This window comes from Mesoplodon densirostris, chromosome 14 (genome assembly GCF_025265405.1).
Source record: "Mesoplodon densirostris isolate mMesDen1 chromosome 14, mMesDen1 primary haplotype, whole genome shotgun sequence".
Taxonomy (NCBI): domain Eukaryota; kingdom Metazoa; phylum Chordata; class Mammalia; order Artiodactyla; family Ziphiidae; genus Mesoplodon; species Mesoplodon densirostris.
The window spans coordinates 36,793,892-36,815,705 of NC_082674.1; the positions used below are offsets into that span (position 1 = coordinate 36,793,892).

Here is a 21,814-nt window from a genome sequence, read left to right on the forward strand (position 1 = left end):
TTTGTAAATGTGAAACATTAAGCTACTCTCACTGCGATGCTGATATTATTTCCAAAAGAAATGCTTTGGTGATGGTCTGTCTTCATATTCACAGGGATGGCTGGGTAAGCTGTTCAGAAACTTAGAAAGTACAACCATGTTCATAATATACATGTTGTGCATATAGCAGGGAAGCCCAGGATTCCATGTGTTCTTTATGTCCTGTTGGATTGATGTTTCTCTGTCAGAGTTATTGCACGGATGCTGCTTCTAGGGGCAGGCAGGCAGGCAGGCAGACCATGCTGCTATTTTTTTTTTTAAAGAATGTCACAGAGGAGGAAAAGAAAGCTCTCTTTAGACACTACCTCCAAGATGAAACCTGAAATAGTCAGTGCCAGAAATAGGTGCCACACATAAATAGATCACGTTAAGTCTCACACCATCCTTGAGTCCTTGTCAGTCAATGAGATCTGGATTAGGCCACAGGAATATGAAGCAAGAGTTAGAGTTCAAATATTAGGTACATGGATTAAATTCTTACTGAAGCATTTCCAGCAAGGGTGGCATTGTCTGCTTCCCTGAATAGCTAACCAGTGGTACTGCTTGATCCCATTTACATGAAAACAAGCTCTATTCACAAACCTATTCCAAACCCACATTGTGGTTCAAGTAAAAGCACATGATTACAACGAGCAGCGATATGTTTATGTTGTTAAATCATTCAGATATTCATATATTTACATTCAAACATTCATAAACCTGTAGGCAATGGGGGAAATAACTCATTTCCCAGAAGAGACAGTCTCTTAGTTCACATCTAAATTTAGTAGCTCAACTAGATTATAGAATAAAGAGGCACACTGAAAGCTAGTCGTTATTTCACCATTCAGCATTTTGGACAATGAAATATAGTTTCATGGTTCAACAGTTCCTAAGTAACTTGTAAAATGTCAACTTTGAAATAAACAGATGGAAAACTCAAGGTACAGTCATACCTGCAAATGGATGCTGTTGACAAATATCAAAATATTAGAATATTTAACCACAGGTGTAGAAGAAAAAAACCCTCCTATTAAATTCTTTGGTTGACTTGTTTAATGTTGAATTTAATATAAGAGTTCCTTTCTGCTGGAATGCAATCCAGCCCGGTCCTTGCTGAGTTTAGAATAGCGAGTGCTTGTTAACTTTAAACCTGCCTTTCCAGACTCCTGTTCAATCACAATATTCTGAGAGTCTGGTAGTAAGATGCTCTTTATCCAGTGAACACTTCCATTCACTGTTTGATGGCTTTCCAGTTTACTGTAGCTCTTCAAAAATAAAAATGATTCTGTAAATTAAAAAAAAAAAGGTTCTGCACATTTGGATTCTCTAAATGCTTGGAAAGCAAGTCTGAAATGCCACCCCTAGCCAGACACATGGAGCTAGGTCTGCAGGACGGTGAGCACCACATCTGCATGCCTCCAGCCTGAGACTTTGGGAAGAAATGGGGAAGGTACATCACTTCACTTGCTCTCCCAGCATTTTTATACTAACTATATGCAGTGGATTGTTTTTATTTTCTATCATGTTTACTTTAAATGATGAAAAAAGTTGGGGTTTTGTGAAGAAAAAAATTTTTTCTCAAAATACGCTCTAGGATTTCTTTGTTTTCTTCCAGATGCTGTGATCATAGATAGTTCTAAATCACAACTCACAGACCTTTCCACCTGAAAAGATCTTTAACCCAAATGTAGTCAGCCTTCTTACCTCACACCTGAGGAAACTCAGTCCCGGAGAAGACAGACAGATTGTCAAAGATCTTGTACCTAAGGGGTGGCACCAAGCGAGATCAGAATACGGCTCCCCCAGCAATCAGTTGCTAAAGACTGATAGAGGCCATTCAGTCTGCCGAAAGTTAAATCTAAAACAGTGAATTTAACTGAGCATATTTCACCGTGAAAATTACATAGAGGTCTTCCTCTCTGTGGATGCTGACAGAAATGTCTCCTTGTTCTCTGCACTAATTAATTTCCCTATGAGAGGAGCTGGAGCTGGAGCTGCTCTGTGCTCTGCAGAAAATCCTGACTGATTCTAAGGGAGGCGATGAAAATGGCCTGGCACCCTTCCTTTGTCGTATAATCTGTGATTCGGATCAGTGGAACAAAGCAAGCGTTGATTCCACAAGTGAATTATATAGAGGGGTGTGAGTGTGTGTGTGTGTGTGTGTGTGTGTTTGATGGCCAAACTGGACCGACTGTCGATGTATTCTGATCAGTAAGTGAAGGGAGAGTTGAAATGGTATCTTCATCCCAATCACTGACCCACTCAGCCTTTTTTAATAGATCCACTTAAGCTACTGCTGTTCTCTGAGCCCATTAGGACTTATTTAAGGGGTGAATTTTCAGGAGATTATATATCACTCCCACTAAAGCACGTTGAAATTGCTGATAGGATGTATCCTACTAAGCGTTATAAATTCTGCACCAGAGCTAAGTAGAAAGGTGAGCTTGCTTGGAATAAAGACCTATTAGAGAACTACAAAAATTACTTTTGGGAACTTTGACTTGCAGTGATGGAGTAGACAGCAGTAGCTTTCAAATAACTGTGTTTTGAATGTGTGCTTTGTGTTAAGCGGCATTTTCTAGTGAGCTGTGAGGTTAACATTTTTGTCACCACTGCCAACATTAAGTAGAAATAGTACTATATTAGGTTATGCTTTTTAAATTGAAGTATAGTTAATTTACGATGTTGTGTTAGTTTCGAGGGTACAGCAAAGTGATTCAGTTATTTATATATACATATATATATATTCTTTTTCAGATTCTTTTCCATTAGAGGTTATTATAAGATGTTGAGTATAGTTCCCTATGCTATATAGTAGGTCCTTATTGTTTATCTATTTTTTTAGGTAGCAGTGTGTATATATTAATCCCAAACTCCTAATTTATTTCCCCCTCCCCTCATAAGGTTATGTTTTATTCTCAGCTTTTAAGTTGTTGATTATTTATCTCTAACCATCTTACCAGCTCTTAGGATGCTCAGGTATAAACTGAGAATGGTCTTTTGTGCTTGGTGCTATGTATCCCAACCAGCCAGGTCTCCTGTAGACCCAAGTAACTGACAGAGGTATTTTCTCACAGTGGTAGTCTTCTTTTAAAAAAATAAAATAAATTGCTTAATTATTAACATTTAAGATAGTATTACCTCACTAAACAATAAGGTATATAGTCCTGAAGAGAAAATTTCAAAACACTTAAATACAATTTGATTCCTTTCTTATCGATCCTTACTGGTTATTAACCACGGATTAATATGACTAAAAGGCAAATTTTTGTAGCATTCGAATTAGACACATTTTGTGCTCTAAGATTTAAGCGCATAGTTTTCTGGAACAATAAGAAATTTTCCCATGGGTAATAATCAGGTTATCCTGATTATCCTGATGGATAGTTTCCCATTCTAGAGATCATTTCTAGCTCACCTTAAGAGGATTCTTTTTCCATTGCTCAAAGCAGAACTTTATAGAAGAAACTTCCACTAAGCATGTCATGGTGAAACCCAAGCACTGACTTCTTGGAAACATCTTATAAGCCGCTCTCCCCACGCCTCTTAAGTGAGAGACTTAGGAGAGAACCTGGTCTGGTGAAACATCCTACCTAAATGCTGATTCCTCCCTAGCAAGACCAGTGAAGGAGTACGTACATCCTGTTTTAGAGGCATTGAAACCCACCTTACGTAAGCTCCTCCATTTCAAAGACTGTGTTGATCTGCCAGTTAGGCAGTAAGTAACTCTTCATTGAGCACCCACTCTGTGTGTATGCTGGGCCAGACCTAGTGATGCAGAAATGAATACAGACTGGAAGCTCCTTGAGAATGGGAACTTCGACTTATTCACAGCTTATCTCCAATGCCTGAAACAGCCCCTAGTATACAGCAGGTTATCAACAAACATTCATCAACTGACATATATCATTCATTTGATGCCCACCGCAGCCACAGAGGTGGGCCCTTATTGACAGGAAAACTGAAGCCTCAGATGAAGTGACTTGCCCAAGGTCACATAGCAGAAAGGTCAGAGCCAGAGCCTAGGAAACCCTGAACTATGCTCTCCCCTTGTCTGAAGTGTGGCTCCACCAGCAGCGCTCCTACTGACAGCTGATACTCATCCTTAGCTCGGAGGAGGACGACGCAGGGCCCCAGAGTAGGTGGTAATTAGCCATGCTGTTTGGGGAGCAGGAGGCCAAATCAGAGAGACCCACACCAAACTACAGCATTCGAAATGGGAGTGGAGGCTTTGCCCCTCATGGGATAGCTGATGCCCAAGGCCACCCAGTGTTCTAGCCTGCAAGTCCTGGATAAGGAAACTCTGTCCTAAACTTCCAAGATAAGGCCTGGTGAAGACAGGGTCAGACTGATCCAGCCAAAGAGGTGACAGAGCAACAAGAGAAATTCTCAAACTAGAAAAGAAAAATGAAAAACCACATGAACGGGAAAAAAATCAACATGGAGATCAAGGGGGAAAATGCAGAGTTGCCGTGGTCTCTGGGACACGCTGCCTAAACCTGGTCTTTGTTTACTCCTAGGTCACTTGTCGGCTCTAACCTCAGCGCTGTTGCTAGTCACTAAAAACTATCACCACCTGAGAGCTGTTTTGTGGTTGGTGTGTAATAGGGCTGGTGGTTTGTTTTCGGAGGGTGGCCTCACAGCACCCTCGGTGGGCAGAGGGCACAGGTCTACCGACAAGTATTGGGAGAGCTTCATCTCCACCAGATGATTCCCCCAAACAGCAGCTTAGAAATTGTCCCTTGCACACTAACACATGGCCAGTCGTGTTGAGTCGTGGCCCATCACATGTTGATGACTTGACTTTTGTTGGATAACACTGACCACAGTATCTTTTTTTTATTCCAGTGAGATACTTGAATGGAAGGAAACATTTCTCTTTTTTAGTGTTGAGTAAACATGTGTAATTAGTCTTGATCTCCATTAGTATCATTAGACTTGAAAACCCAGTTTAATCTGGATTCTGCTCTCTTCTCAATGTCAGCCTGTTTCTGGACCAGTACAGAGCCAGCCTTGTTGATGCAATAAAGAGATTACTCCAGCCCAGGGTAAGTATGTTTCTATTTTCTCCTGAACACTGGCTTCAGAATAATTAGTCTGTGCACAAAGATGGAGAGAGTAATGGAATGGCAGGATTAATGTCATGTAATACTTTAATACTTATTATGTCCAACTTCAATTGGGTCTTCTGATCTATCAGATTCTTTCCTAATCATAACTAGAGAACTTCTTACCCTTGGCCTTCTGATAAGGAACACAGTGGGTAGTAAAATAAATGAAACCACTTCAAAGATAGTGTGAGATTATTTTTATCAAAGAATTTCTTGAGTCTTTTCCTTTGATAACAATATCTTCATATTAAAGTAGAAGTATGATATTGAAAGTTTTCTGTTGACTTCTGTCATTTTAAATCCCTTCAATGGTTACCTTTGTCATTGGGTATTTATTGCAAAAGGACATTTTTCTTTTTATTTCTGTTTATATTAAATAAAGGGGCTTCAGATGAATCTGTATATTAATCTGTTCTTTGCTTTAAAAGGAAGCCATTATTTACATATTACAAACATTAGGTCACAATGAAGCCAAGCATGGCGTAATATATTGTGCACAGTTTTACATTTATATATCCATTTATGCCTGTGAGTAAATTACAGAGTTTTTATCCACTCTTATTTTTTTGGGCTGTTATACTAAGCTAGGAGGTCCTGCAGCCTAAACAGAAAGTTAATATACATCTATTTAAAGTAAGAAAACAAGTTTAAAGCACACGCATTAAAAAAAATCTTATAACTATGTAAGACTATTGCTGTGCCACAGGAATTTAAAATAGGTTAACAAAGTAGGCTAAGACAGGAACTCACATTTATCTGAGAAAGGACTATAGTGTGTATGTGTGTGAAGTATTTTCTAAAGTTTTATCTCTTCTTTTAAAAAAGAAGGTTTGCTCTAGTCTTCTGACCTCAGTGAGACTTATAGACTAATACCTTTCAATCTTTCTTTTATATCTTTTTCACATTGAAGGTTCCCAGAGCAATTTGATAAACATCCTTTGCCTTACACTGTTGCTTTTTATTTTGTTGTCTCTATATACCTCAGAAACTTTAAATAGGCCTCTCAGAGGAGTAACCACAGCTTTGTAAGTGGTAATCAATTAAATTAAATTGGCCTTCTCAATTCCCTCTGTGAGGTGGGTAGTAGGTCTGGAGGCAAGGAAGGGGCATGCACCAAGCTATTAATGGCAGCTGTCGTGGTTGAGTGAGCAGCCCAAGTTGAGGGCAGAAGGAACTGGGGGCCTCTTCATCCCCCCATTAGCCTTGGGTGGTTCTCATGAGCATTTGCAAGATCAGGATTTTCAGAGAGGGGACGGAGATTCTTGGACGTAAAGGCTTCTACGAATACTATGATACGTAAACACAATTTCAAGGACTCCTGGACCTCACAGTGCACAAACAGTACTTCACTCATCACCAACACCCCTTCAAAGCCTATTTGTGACAAATACTCCATTTTGCAGCAGATTTGCATGATTTACATAGGATCTATTGTAAATCATGAGAACGATTTACAAGAGAAAACTGCCCAAGCTATGAATAGATCTAAATGGAGATTGAACTGGAATGTCTAGCAGCTCTCCTGCACCCTCTGTTAAACTCTGAACGACGCTGCCCCTAGTCTGAAGTGTGGCTCCACACAGCGGCCTCCTCTGAGGACAGCCGTGCTCCTACTGACAGCTGATACTCACCCTTAACTCGGGGAAGGATGAGGCAGGGCCCTAGAGTGGGCAGTACTTACTCATGCTCTGTGAGGAGTGGGGAGGCCAAATCAGAGGGGCCCACATCAAAATGCAGCATTAGAAATGAGGGGAGGGGACCTCGCTTAGGCCCCTCCTGTCCTGCAGCCCTGCTCAGACTGCTGGGTGTTCTAGTCTAAGGGGTCAGGGGTCCGCCCTAAGGGGGGAATCCCAGTTGTGGATGGCACATGGACATACTGAAGTTCCCACCCAGGGATCCCATCCCCATTGGGAGGTCTGGGGAGGAAAGGCGTTTGCACTCCCTGGGCCTCCACCCAGATGGACCCAGGAAGGGTCACCTGGACTCAGCAGGGAACAGCAGCAGCTCTCTCTCCCATGCCAGTGGGCTGGAAGGGTTCCCAGAGCTCTGGGGCACCCAGCGGACAACTGCACTCTTCTTCTTAGCTCTCAGGGCTGTTGTCCTGCTTCCAAAGGACCTCCCCCTGATGAGTGTCTGTGTGTGGAAGTCACAGTCCAAGACTAAGATAACACTAAAGGTTTTAGTCTATTACAATTTGAGATGCTGTAATGTTTTCTTGAGCCTAGACCACTTCTCCATGGTTTTGTGGCCCAGAGGCTAAAGGTGCCATAAGAGACCCACAGAGAAACAACCTGGGCAGGTGCACTGGTGGATCCTGAGTTCTTGGTAATTCAGGGCTCAGCAGACTCAATGGAGACAAAACAAGTTCTCAGGGTGCTCAGAAAAAACTGCACTTTGGCCAAATGCTTCGAATTCATAGGAGGGCCCAGTTTCTGAAGGCAAAGTATCAGTGGGTGGAGTCAGAAATACCTGCATACAAAACTTGTCGTTCTTACTATCTAGCCACTTACTGGATTCATCTCTCGGAGCCTCAGTTTCTCATCTGTAAAATGGGGGGTAAACAAGCCAGTGCATTGGAAAGCTTTAGCACATGATTGACTCTGAATGAATATGTGTTCGCTCTTATTACCTTGAAGAATTAGGGAGACTGTCCAGCTGTGATGAGTATAGAATATAGGGGGCTCTTCACAAAAACTGTTCTCAGAGAAATGGTTGGCAGGAGGGGAAAATTTTTTTTTCTCAACCTGGACTTGGACGATTTCTACACATAACTGGGCCTGCTGCAGTTCCCTGCACCCGTGTCCTGCATACCTGCTGCAGGCTCTGCAGAGATCTGGGGGATTGTCTACCTGGATGAAGATGACACTTTTTAGTACAGATAACCCTACCGAGTAAGGTGAGAGAAATTATACTAAGTGGCCAGAATGAAACCATTGCAACACAAAGGTTCAGGTGTCAAGCTTGGGAAGAAATGACTTCTGCCATTACTGGGGAGTATGGTTCCTTGATTTCCAGCTAAGGCAGCTCTGCTGTCTGGAGTCAGAGGATCCAGAAGCAAAGAAAGTAGAGGGAGGGGAGGGTTCCCCTTGCTTTTCAGCTTTTATATTGGGGGTCGTGGATGAGGTGGCCCTCAGAGAGAGCTTAGCCACCAGGGTGGGCTCCTGGCTTGACCAGGAACAGTATCAGATCCCAGGGCTGAGCCTAGATCCTCAGGCAAACGGGCACCCATTCCTGGAGAGTCATTACAGGAAGCCCCAAATGTCAAGAGGAAATGATTGTTACCTGTCCCAGATGGAAACTTTCCTCAACTTACTGGTTGAGAGACATTGTCAAAACATCTGACTCCTGCCAGAATGCTACAAGGGACTCTCTAGCAAACTTACAAGAAGAAAAGAAAAGATCTTAAAAAGGAATGAAATCAGTACATTTTACTCATTCCAAGAAACAGCATGTCCCTCCTCTCCCGCACCTCTTTCCCTCTGGTGAGTGGCTTCTTGTTGCTGACAGGTAACCCCCTATCACTGTGTTCCTTAAAGACCATCAGCCATGTCTGATATCAGAGGACCCAGATGTAATTTAAAATACAGCCACACAAGCCTACAAGTTGAATTTCAGTCCAGAAGTGACAAGCAACAAATGGCATCTACTAATATTCCTCTGAAATGGCTTTGGGTGGCAGGAGGGGAGCCAAGCCAGTTAGTGTGAGTTTACTCAGGACCGTGAGGAGATGGATGGGGATGCACTGTGGACAGATCTCCGGCTTGTTATAGCTGCTAACCATTGTCAAGAATTCAAAAATATCGGGCTTCCCTGGTGGCGCAGTGGTTGAGAGTCCGCCTGCTGATGCAGGGGACGTGGGTTCGTGCCCCGGTCCGGGAGGATCCCACATGCCGCGGAGCAGCTAGGCCCGTGAGCCGTGGCCGTTGAGCCTGTGCGTCCGGAGCCTGTGCTCCGCAACGGGAGAGGCCACAACAGTGAGAGGCCTGCATACAGAAAAAAAAAATAAAAAAATCAAAAATATCACTGTGGAATTCATTTAACCTTCTGTAGTAACTGCCAGATTCCTGGAGTCCTGACTACATGCCAGCCGTGTTATAAAAGTAAATCATGGACTCTCATTTTATTTTAATAAAATAAAATGTCCCTGCATCGGCAGGCGGACTCTCAACCACTGCGCCACCAGGGAAGCCCATGGACTCTCATTTTAGAAGAGCACTTTCTTTTTACTAACATATTTCCCAATCTTTAAAAAAAGCTAGCATCTCTGCACCCATCTGTACAAACCTCTGTTTTTGCTTATCTCAGGGAAGTGCCTTGTGAGCGTGGGTTCAGTGGCATGAACTGAGATGGTGCTGAAGGACCCTTGGTTCCTGTCTGCTTGCTGGGTCAGAGGCCCAACAAATCCTCCTCTGTTCTGGGTGAGGAGCTGTGTTCCACCATACCTGGCCCTCCAGGTACAGGAATAGAGAGCACCCAGATGGTTTTTAAGACCCTTAGAACAAGAGCGCTTACAAGTTCTTCTTGGAAGTCCACCCAGTTGTTCATCCAGTGCTGAGTCTCTGCCCCTGAGGAATTTATAATGTGGTCATGGAGATGTAACATACACACAGATGAAATTACAGTGGACAGTGCAAAATGGCTTATAACAGCCCAGCAGTTGATCATATAGGGCCTGGTGCTGTTTTTATTTGTTGTGTGATTTTTTTTTTCTAATTTACACCTTCTATAGAACGTGAGATACTCCGAGATTTGAAATTGTCTTGATTCAACAAACATTTATTGAGCCTCGCACTGTGCTGGGGATTGTGGGGTATAAAGAGGAATAATGAGCACTTTGAGAATCTCACTGTTTACCAGGGCAGATTAATGCACAAGCTCCTTGGAATTATAATGCTATATGATAGGTACTAGGGATACAGCACAAAGAGTAACTAACTGCCTGTGGAAGGGTTCCGTAGACGCAGCAGTATTTGACTTTGTTCTTGAATAGTAAGTAGGCCATTCTAAGCCTCAGAGGAAGGAGACTAGAAAGTAGCGTCCCTGGTGGAGGGGACAGTGCTCACAGGTGGAGGGTAGGAAAAAGCATGTTGTGTTTGCAGGAGTTTGCTCTGGTTGGAGTGTAAGAGTGTCTGTGTGGTTTGGGGTTAGGGTTGGGGAGGGGTGAGGGATGAAGTTAAAGAGTTAGTTTGGGTACCACTTTAAGAAAGGCTGAGAACATGATGATGGAGAGACGGGACTTTATTATGTGGGTCATAGAGAGCCATTGAAATGGAGATAGAGAGCCATTTTTGAGCAGTGTATGGATCCTAGAAAGATCACTCTGGCCAGCATAAAAGCTGGTTTGGAATAAGAAAGAACTTGAAAGCAGCAAGGCTCTTCATGGGTCTACCGTGGACCAACTTCTACCTAGAATTGTTCAGTTAGGAGCTAGTGAAGGCCTAAAGACGGAGAAGAGGGAACTGAATGGGTGTTCACTGACAGGTTCCTTCAACAAACATTTCTGGAGTGCCTCCCTGGTGATAGAATAAGGTACAAGGGTTTTAAAAGGCAATGTCACGATTTCCTGGTTTCCAGTTTCATTTTGAAGGTGATGGGTATAGAATTGTTTGGCATACTTAATAGGTATTCAGCTGTGTGTGTGTGTGAGAGAGAGAGAGAGAGAGAGAGACGGAGAGAGAGACAGAGAGACAGAGAGTGAGAGGGATGGGTGGATGGGTGGGTGGGTAGTGCCCTGGGAAGTGTAGAGGTTTGGGCCAAGGATACTGAGTTCCATTTTAGGCAGAATGGGTTAAAGGTACTTTCAGAACATCTCCATGGAGAGCTCTAGTAGGCACCTGAAAATCTGGGTGCGGGCCCTGGACAATGGTGAATGCTGCAGTTATGTACTTGGGAGTTTTTGATGCATAATTGATAGTTGAAGTTGTGGACTTCAGTACAATCACCTAGAACTGTATAAAACATGAAGAAAAAGTAGGCAGAGCCCTGGGGACTACTGACAATGAAAGAACAGGTGGAAAAAAAGAAGCCAGGGTCGGGGACTGAGAGACTGAGGGAAATGTAGGAGAGAAAGCAGACAAAGGCAGCATCTCAGAAACCAGGTAAAGAAATGGTTAGAAAATAAACACAAGCTTAAACATGTAATTGGTATTTAATAGTTTATTGCCTGGAAATGAAAAAGGCGTAGCATATTACTTGTAAAATAAGTCTGAAGAAGACTTATTTTTTCCAGACGTGCACACCCTTTAATATATGAGTATAGATTAGTCTAGCAAAATAACAACTGAGCTTACGATGTAAACAATATCATTGTTGTTTTGTGGAACTACTCCTCTCTCCTCTCCAGGGATAAATGAATTCTCTCAAATTTCTGCTCATCAGTCAAAATTTTACATTCAATTGAGTGTTCATTCTGAGTTTAAAATGATTCAGTGACTGTGAATGCTTAGAAAGTTGTGCTTTGGTAAATTGAAAATAATTTTTCTAAAGTGATGGGCTAATTTGAAATCTATATTCTTTTTCTTGTTTTGATTTTTGCAGCCTAAATTGTAAGATGTATTCCTCTGACTGTACCAGACAAAGTGTCCTCCTCCACTGGGGATATGGGGGGCTTCTAAAACTGTTCATTATGGGGCAGATGCTGGCACTCAGTAGAGCTCAGTGGGTGCTTATTGAGTGAATGGATGATGTCCTATTGTTCCTCCTAAATATTAATCCACATCTCAAAGGTGTCTGCATTCAACGAAATGAAAAAGAAAACATTTTGAAACTCATAACTGAGTAATTAAGGATTAAAACTACTGCTCGCTCTTTCTCTTTCTTGTGGGGACAGTATTGTGCACAGAAAGCTGCCCTCTGAAATCCCATTATAGCCGCTGACTCTGTAAAAGCTTCTTGGAGAAAATCTTTTCTAAAGAATAAGCAATAGAACATGGCCTTCGAATTCCCAGAGACTTGTGTTTTTCAGATTATTCAATATCTAGATTTATTTTATTCTCTCGACAAATATTGATCGTCTACTCTGTGCTAGGCACTGAGAAAATGCAGTGAATAAAACATTAGAAGATCCCATTGTCATGGAGCATACATTCTAGCTGGAGGAGATGGGCAATAACAAACAAGGTTATGATGTGTGCCAGTGGTGATGAGGGCTAAGGACACAACTAGAGCAGGGAGAGTGGGTGGGGAGGGATGGGGAAGGGCTGGTGTTTTAGGTGCGGTGGGTACAGAAGGACAGGTAAACTGAGACACAAGCTCAACTGCAGTCACCTTACAGCTCACCCTAACCAACAAAGGGCTGGGGTGAGGGCAGCATGTGTTTTGTGAATGCAAACATCAACCCAACCACAACCCCTTAGTCCTGTAAACATTATGATACATAATTTAGATAATAGCTGTTAAAAATCAACTCTTTGATTGTAACGGTAAGACAATGTTTGCAGGTGACTTTAAAATAAAATGACTTCCATTATTCAAGAGTCGAGAACGGCAATCAGCTCTTAGAAAAGACTAGAATGACCTACTAGTGTTCCCTCTTTTCTTTTTTATGGAGACTTCTGCTCCCTTGCTGAGACCATGTATTATATCTAGTTTCACATCAAAATGAATTTTTGCTGCTAAGTTTGAAAACAGCCTGAAAATAGCAATTAATATTGGAAAAGCTGACAGAACCTTAAGTTTACTGGCATGATTGGTGCTGCTGTAATTATGTGCCTGAGTGTATACATGTCTATGTAAACACAGTATGAAAACACTTGATGTCCAGGACAGTGTATCAGTGTGTTTTCTTGCAGCTAAATGAGGGGAAGAGAGAAGGAGAGGGAGTTGATAGAATTTTTATAGCACTGTTAGGTGGTGTAGATGCTCCTAGTCTTTCTTACATCTATATAAACTTGTTTCTCAAATTATTTTCACGTTCAGTACCTCGTTTTACCCTCACAACTTGCTCAGGGTCGGGGGTGGAAGGCAAGGGAGGCTTTGTTCTTCCCATTTCATGGGTGAGAAAATTCAGTGGGTCAGCTAAGATAACTTGAGTTTCCTATCTGAAAAAATGAGGAGATTGGACTCACGTCATCTCCAAGGTCCATCTAGTTCAGCAGTTCTATGACATTTTTTTCCTGATTTTCCTGAGGTGACACCGTGTTTTATGGTGGAGATCCCCTTTAAGTCCAGACCCCTTTCTGCCACACGGTTCCTTCTTCTTCAGACTCTTCACTGCATGTTTAATCATCTGTAAAATGTAATGTCTACCGTACAACGTTGTTGAGAAAACTGTTGAGGGGATTAAAGGGAAGGCTTGTGAAGCACCTAGCAAAGTGGTAGCTTTTATTATTTATTATTATCATCACTATTACTAATAAGAAGGGAATGTCGTGTAGTAGAAAGAGCATTGGCATTGGAGTCAGGTCAGTTTCCAGTCATTTACTGGTGTGTCATCTTGGCCAGTGATTCAACCTTTCTGAGCATTCTGTAAAGTGCAGCTGAGAATCTCTACCTTGTTGGGTTGTTTGAAGACTAAAGGAGAGGATGTATATAGAGCACTTATCCCAGTGTCTGCCACGTCCCAGATGCTCAATAGACAGTTGGCAGGTATGAATGGTAAACCAATTTTCAAAAGAAACTGGGATAGGGACTTCCCTGGTGGCACAGTGGTTAAGAATCTGCCTGCCAATGGAGGGGACACAGGTTCAAGCCCCGGTCTGGGAAGATCCCACATGCTGTGGAGCAACTAAGCCCGTGTGCCACAACTACTGAGCCTGCATTCTAGAGCCCATGAGCCACAACTACTGAAGCCCCTGCGCCTAGAGCCCGTGCTCTGCAACAAGAGAAGCCACCGCAATGAGAAGCCTGCACACTGCAATGAAGACCCAACACAGCCATAAATAAATAAAATAAATACATTTATTTAAAAAAAAAAAGAAACGGATATATTTTCATGATTCCCTCAAAACCTGAAGTGGTACTTCATAGAGGTGAAGTATAACCCTGAAATTAACAGAAGCATACAGTCATCTTTTAAAAAAATAAAAGGAAAAAGAAGATTCTGAAGTTTAGCCATTCTGTGCACATCTACAAGGGAGAAGAAAAACTCACATGCACCTAGTAGTTAGCAAATGGTTGCTCTAGAGTTTCATGTCAGAGAGTCTTCTGAAATCCAGTATATACTTTATTCAAGTCCTCCCACTCTCCCCACTACAACAATCTGATAAGGTTGTGCAGTTTAGAAAAGCTTGATTGCCCTTATTTTACTACTTCCTTTGAAAAGTAATCCCTTGATGGGACTTCTCTGGTGGTGCAGTGGTTAAGAATGCGCCTGCCAATGCAGGGGACACGGGTTCGAGCCCTGGTCCGGGAAGATCCCACATGCCGCGGAGCAACTAAGCCTATGGGCCACAACTACTGAGCCTTCACTCTAGAGCCCGTGAGCCACAACTACTGAGCCCACGTGCCACAACTGCTGAAGACCACGTGCCTAGAGTGTGTGCTTCGCAATGAGAAGCCCGCGCACCGCAATGAAGAGTAGCCTCCGCTCGCCGCAACTAGAGAAAGCCCGCGTGCAGCAACGAAGACCCAAATGCAGCCATAAATTAATTAATTAATTAATTATTTTAAAAAAGTAATCACTTGAGTAACTTTGAGGAACTGTTTGGCCATAATGATGACCCTTATGAAGGATTCAGTAAAGTCGGAAATCAAGATCCTGTAGCTCTGTCTCTGGCAGCATGGTCACAGAAAAGGCTGGTGGCAGAACTGAAATGGATTGTGGTTACTTATTTCTGTGGAGGATTTCTTGGTACTGAATTTCCAGGGCACAATAAACTAACATTTACAGGCATCTGTGGCCACATGCTCTGGAGCTGTGTTGCAGATGTGTTGGCAGCTGCTAAGGAGTCGCAAGGTGGGTGGCACTGCCCTGGACCCATTATTCTAAAATCTAGTTGATGGTTTAAACCAGTGGACCCAAGAGAGGTATGTATTGTACAGAAAACCAGTGTTGAGTTCTATATTGTTTATTACATGCATTGTTTGAAAATGATAAAACATAGCAACTCACCATTTAAATGACTTTTTTTTCTTATTTGATGTATATCTGTCCTTGAAATTATTCTCACTGTGGATGCCCATCCTGTGTGGACGTCTAAAGACAAATGAGTTTTCTACCTGAGAGCAGTACAATTAAATGCTTTGACCAATGTCTGTTATGTTTGGTTGCCTTCCAGTTTTAAAATGTGTGAATTTCCTTTTTAACGTTCTAGGGGAAAGCAATGGTATTCGCCCCACGCCGAGGGAATACTTTAAACCAGTTTTGCAATCTAGCTGAAAAAGCTGGTTTCTCCATCCAAAGACATGAAAATTATGATGAACACATTTCAAACTTCCACTCCAAGGTTAGTTTTCTGCTTGTGTTAGATAACACTTTAATCCGCATTGCATTTTGAAGAGATCATGGTCTTTTTGGCAGGTAACCTAAATATTTGATTAAAGGACTCCTTAGGTGTGCTGCTTCTCAACAGCTATTTGTATCTGATTATTTTGTGTGGCAAAGCCATCTTTTATCTTTGCATGTCTAGAAGGATTGTACAGAAACCATTCCTGTTTACTCCTTTCTCTGAAACTAACTAATCTCTTCATTCATAATAGACTAATTTGTAGGATACAGGGGAGGTGGCATAGAATGAATGATAAACAAGCATTTATATTTTAATGAAAAACCTTCAGCTTTTAAGTAGGTTAAATGCCTAGCTGCACTGAAATAAATAGAAGGTGAATGTCTAATTGTATCATGTTAGACTGTAAATCTTTATCTCTGCTTGCTTTATGGCTGGGTCAGTTGGCAGTTTGAGACTGTTAAATCTCACAGAATTTCACAGTTGTGGGGTTATATGTCAGATCGAGGCGCTACAAGATTTAGGTCAAAAGCACTTATCTGAGAGTGATTCTAAGCTTGCTTACATAAAGCAATGTTATCAGCCTTTTTATTATTTATAGGTATAGAGCAATATAGGACACCGAGAGGCCAGCGTTCCACCAAAAACTTTTTAGGAATCTCACGTTTGCTAATACATATCACAGTTACTAGAATAACATGTATTTCTTCTGTAATTTTGTGCGGTACAGAAAGCTCCCTTCTCTGAGCTAGTCTGACCTTGGCAACAGACTTTGACTTGTCAATTTTGCAAGTCGTGACCACAGAAAAGTAAAGCCTTGACCTTATTTTTCTCCTGGGAAGATGTGAATAGCATTCTTTATTACCCAGGACTATGATATAATGTAGAAGTGTGTTGACTTTTGAAAAATTATATGCAAAGTGGATCTGATCTTCTAAGCAATAAAAAGGAAATCTTCACTTTCTGGAAATGGGTTCATTTCTTCGGGTCTCCAGGGCTCCATTTAAGCTCCTGGGGGAAAAAAAAATGATGCTTTGTGAACCGAAAGGGTTAAATCACTTCCTCTCACTGGTGGAATCGGGCCCTTTTGCTTACAATCAGAAAATAAAAAGAGAATGGCATGTTATTCAAATCTTACCTGCCTCTAGAATGATGTTCTCCCTTTTTCAACTCCTCTCCAGAACAAAAGGAGGGTTTTACCTGGTCAGGGAAGGGTCTCTCCTGGCCCCCTGGGCTCTTCTACACAAAGGGATGAAAACAGCCTTCTCTCCAGGGTGGGGCTAGAGCTACAGGGATCAGCTGACGGCCGCTTCATGTCATGTCATTCACTTTCCCCCTGAAGGACAAATGCTTTTAGTTTCTCAGTCATAGCTCAGGAGAGCAAAGGTGAGGGTTTCTCCACCAGCAGAAAATGTCAGCATTGTGCCTGACACCCTCTGTCTCCTCCTGCAAGATCTGAAGTGTGTTGGGTCATGCCAGGCGTTCAAGTCCTTAGTAGCCACCCCTTCTTTGTCTAGGACTTTAGATTGTCAGCACCTAGTGGGCAGCAACCTCCTCTTTTTATTTCCGATGTTGTACACTACCCTGCTAAGCATGGCACGTTTTATAAATCACTAAACATGACTCTTAGGTTTATACTGTGCACCATACCCACAGTACCCTGTAAATAATCAGAGTCTCATTGACTGGTCGCACAAAAATAAATTTCCATAATAACGAAGTGGCCTTAGTGTTTATCTCATCGTAATTGCTTCAAAGTTCAGTTCCCCACCTTGCTGACACTGGACTAAGGAATAGTTCCCCCTCCTCTTTTGGTACTTGTTGTGACAGGTGAGAGTTGCATTTTGTTCTCAGGAAGTAGAGCCCTAGGGGAATATTCTGCAGTCTTGGGGTGCCCTACCTAGATGGTATAAAACGAGCACCCATGATGTATATTTGTCATGATGAGGGCAATTTCAGCTGGCTTGTTGTCCTCCCGCGTCTAGCCAAAGAATGCCTCTAGTCCCTTCTGTACCAGAAGCACAGAATGCCCGGCTTTTCTGCTCCAGCAGCGGGTTTAACCGTGTGCTGACTGGACGGAGAGGGGCTCCGAGGACCCAACTCTGGCTCGCACAAGGAGGTCTCCTTTGCAAGAGGACGATGCCCGGAGAGGATCTCTACCAGAGGCCGGACACCGAGCCGCGGGCCCGGCTGCAGAGAGTGGGGAGCGTCCCTGGTCCTCGCCGGGCCCTACTGCTCATCACGGGGGCGCGGGGACGGAGACCGAAGCCGGCACCGCGGTCCCCTCCGGCCCCTGCTCGCCTCCCGCCCGCGCGCCCGGGGCTCCGGGGATGCGCAGGGGCCGGCGCGGCTGCAGGGATCCTCCACCCTGGCCGCTTTTGTTTGCCGCGTGCTGACAGCCGGGGCTTAAAAGTTTTCCATCTTGAGCGGCAATCAGCTTTCTTGCTCTCCATCCCTGTCCAAACCCCCATGGTCCCAGGAACGAGCCTGCTCCCAAATGGAGGAGCAGCGTCTTCCTTCAGGCTGCGTGTTATCCTCTTAGCCCTACTGTGTTGGAATAGGGCGTAACCAGCTGGAGGACTGTAAGACGCCTGATAATGCCGCTCTTTTCCGCTGTCCCGTCTTAATCTTGTTACACAAATGGTTGTGAAGAGATTCATGAATTTTAATTTTGCCCTCTGCATTACTGCCTCACGTCACTCATACACAGCTGCCTTCTATGCCGAGTTTTTCACCCCTCCTCTTACAACAGGGGAAAAAATTAGTTACAATCTTGGCAGTAGTGCAAGGTAAAAAAAAAAAAAAAATCTGCAGATTTAGGCAACCACCCATGAAGCTGATTAACAGTCATGATCAGGAGGAACAGCTTTGCCTCTTAAACTTTTCACCTCTCATTGTTAACTGTGAAATTTTATTTCCGTTAAAAAGCAAGCCTGTAATCAAAACGGTGCCATTCTGCACTTTTCTGCCAGTGCTTTTGTTAAATTGTGCCCACACCATGCAGCCACTGTGCTCAGGAGCCAGGCAGCCAAAGGTGTAGCGTGTTTTTAAAATATTGCCTTTCTGTTCGTCCAGGCAACGGGGAGAAAAAGAACACACTTCCCTCTCCCACCTAACCTCTTGGTCTCCTCCAGGCTAGGAATCAAATGCATTGCCCCAGTGTTAGGGCTCAAAACCTTTAGGATATTAAGATAGCCAATTGTTTAGCAAGCTAGAGACTTGACTTAGAGATTACAGCTGGCTTGAAATGAGTTGATAAAAATATTCTCAATCATGCAAATATTCTTTGAAATATAATTTTACATGCCATAGTTTTCTTTTCCTTTTTTTTTTCTTTAACTTTTGCAAAACCACCCATGTGTTTATTTTCTGTATTTATGTGTTTAGCCATGAAAATAGGCTCAGGCTCGGCTGTGAAGTCAGTACATTGTGTTAAAAGCACGGCCATATTGCACTTCTGCTTATCTATTCACAATGCCACATTACAAGTGGCTGGTTCTTATAATCTGTGTGGTGTGCTGTTGATAATTGTGGATACTGTAAAGGGTAAACAGTCTGAACTTCACTCCCGCTGCTGCTGTTCGCACTGTGGCGAGGCTGAGCATGTTACATCCAATTATGAAGTAAAGCATAATGCCACTAATAGCAGCTATATAATTTAGTTCAGTCCTCAAAGACCCTGTTTTAACCTATGAAATTGGAAAATTGTTTTATTCACAATTTGCTTTTTGTTTGTTTGTTTTCAAGGTGCTTTTTTATTTCTTAAAATTATAATTATTAATTGGGCCAAGAAGTACAGCCTGGGTACATGGAATTATTCTTAAACCACATAACGTTCCCCCATCGAAGCCAGTATTTCCTAACAGCTTTGTGTGTGTTCAAGTACCCTCACATAACAGCCTGCATTCGGAAATGATCTGGTGCTGGGTTGTAGGGCTGCCTTTGAGGGTTGTCGGCTCTTTCCTATAGCTGGAAGGACTCACAGTCAGCACGGGGCTGGCCCCTGGCCTCTTCTAGCAAGGAAGCCTCTGCTTTGGCCTCCAGAGGTCAGCATAGAATCCAAGGTAAAAGTGATTTCTAACCCATATTTACCGAAGAATTATTTATCCCACATATTACCTCAGGGACTTTATAAAGAGCTCATTTGAGTCTCTGTATATTAGTGCATTGTGAGTGAGGAGGTCAGCTGACTCACACTGAGTAATCAACTTTCCCTTATCCCCAATCCCAGAGGAAGAATTTAGCTAGCTTGGCCCCCTCTTCTCTCTGTAAAATATTTCAGCGAGCTCCTTCTATCACTAGGGCAACTGGCAACAAAGGTATTTACAGTCGGTAGTCCCGGTGATAGCGGGTTTGGTTTGGGACGTTTAGGAAGCCACTTCTGGGCCATTTAAAAAAATTAGATTAAATCGAGAGATGTTGACAGATGTGTGTTTAGGAGTAACACTGTCGTTACTTTGGTGGCAACAAAAATTCATGAGGATCTTTCTAAATAGACAAATCACCATCTCTAAAAAGGGCAAACGCCATCAAAGAAAACAGAATGAGTGACTTCAGCAATTGTACCACCATCAGTTCTTAGGAAAATGGATTAAAAGTAGAGACTGCATTGGCTTTATGTTCCCCAGAGGAAAAGGAAAAGTAGGATCACTGCTGCTGTCTTTAATAGTGAGGGCATGTCACAGTTTGGGAATATGATTTAGAAGAAACATGCACTTTAGAAAGATTCAAGTTAACGTGCCCCAGACCTACGAATGCAGGAAAGTGTCATGCTGGAGCCATTTATTTAGATTCAGGGGAGGGTGGGGTGGGATGTTTGTCTGATCTGAAACAATAAAGGAATGGGTTCCATGTAAAATTAAAAGAAATATTTATTTCTGATCCTTATAAACCCAAAAATAAATTCACAATTGGCTCCAAAACACCAGCTTCCAAAATAGCAATTTTGTCTTTATAGATAGCAATGTATTATTTGCTAGAATAAATATAAATAGGATTTTCAAAATTATTCTAGCTGAATGAGGAAAAGTGTACTTTAGATTTGAGAACTCTGACTGGACTTTTACATCTATCATGGGAAGGCCCTCAGAACTCCACCTGAATAGTATCGAAGCTTGCTGCTCCTGTTGTTGGAATCTGTTTTCCTCCTCAGAGAAAACAATGCTTGAATTACTTATCATTAATACTGAAACCCCTAGGAAGCAGCTGGAGAACCTTTGAAATGTCTTAGGCCCCACCAGTCTGTCCCTTGTGCCCAGGTCTCCAAATGATCTGAAACGCCTGCCATCCTGATTCCTGGGGCACTGGCAGGGGGCAGAGAGGACCAGGAGCAGAAACTTCTAGGCCAAATGGCTGGTCTGGTGAAGATGAGCAAGCCCCCAGCTCTCCCTGTGCTGAAGTACCTCGGAGTCCACAGAGGTCATAAAAGCAGCCTGGCTATTTATGAAAAAACACCCTACCCCCTCACCAAAAAAAAAAAAATCCTAACTTGATACATAGTATTGTCTTGTCACTGCCACTGAGGACCACTTTGAGTTGCTTTTTTGTCCTTTATTTTTCCAGAACAATATACTTAGGTAAGAAGTCTTCCTTCTACTCAACTTTAAAATTGATTGGTGAAAATTCCTAATTGGAGTCTCCTTACCCTTTTTTCCTCTATTATTGTTTTTCAGTTGAAAAAGGAAAACCAGGATATATATGAAGAAAACCTTCATTACCCACTTCTGCTTATTTTAACCAAAGATGAATAGAAGATTAAGCTGCTGGAAAGACAAAGAAAACATCCAGTGCACAGGCAGTATTTTCACAAAAACAGAAATCGGTAACGGGTATAATATGCAGTAAGCCGTTGGCTCCCTGAGATTTTCAAGCCCCCAGGACATGGGCCCCAACTGCCTTTGCAACATTCCATGTGTGGGTTCCGGGGTCCACCTGTCCTCATCCACGTGACTCCGCAGCCGTCCTGGACTCCTCTTTTATTCCATCTGCTTGTTGCTCTTCCTGCACCAAACTTTTTTTTTTTTTTTTCCTGCGGTACGCGGGCCTCTCACTGTTGTGGCCTCTCCCGTTACGGAGCACAGGCTCCGGATGCGCAGGCTCAGCGGCCATGGCTCATGGGCCCAGCCGCTCCGCGGCATGTGGGATCTTCCCGGCCCGGGGCACGAACCCGTGTCCCCTGCACCGGCAGGCGGACTCCCAACCACTGCGCCACCAGGGAAGCCCTGCACCAAACTTTTGTCTTTAAATATGTATAAGCGGCCTATGTGAGATTTGAATTGGACTTGAGAGCCACCCAAA

The 21,814-nt window shown here is 42.9% G+C and overlaps 1 protein-coding gene across 1 annotated transcript in view; it reads left to right on the top strand.

The window, feature by feature from the left end:
• CAMKMT (calmodulin-lysine N-methyltransferase) overlaps positions 1–21,514 on the top strand; it is a 389,154-nt gene extending 367,640 nt beyond the window's left edge. The window contains exons 9-11 of the mRNA XM_060117401.1: positions 5,006–5,069; positions 15,386–15,517; positions 21,190–21,514. Of these exons, the coding sequence (XP_059973384.1) occupies positions 5,006–5,069; positions 15,386–15,517; positions 21,190–21,267 (274 nt within the window). The 3' untranslated portion in view covers positions 21,268–21,514. The remainder of the gene's footprint in view (positions 1–5,005; positions 5,070–15,385; positions 15,518–21,189) is intronic.
• The last annotated feature ends 300 nt before the right edge of the window (positions 21,515–21,814 follow it).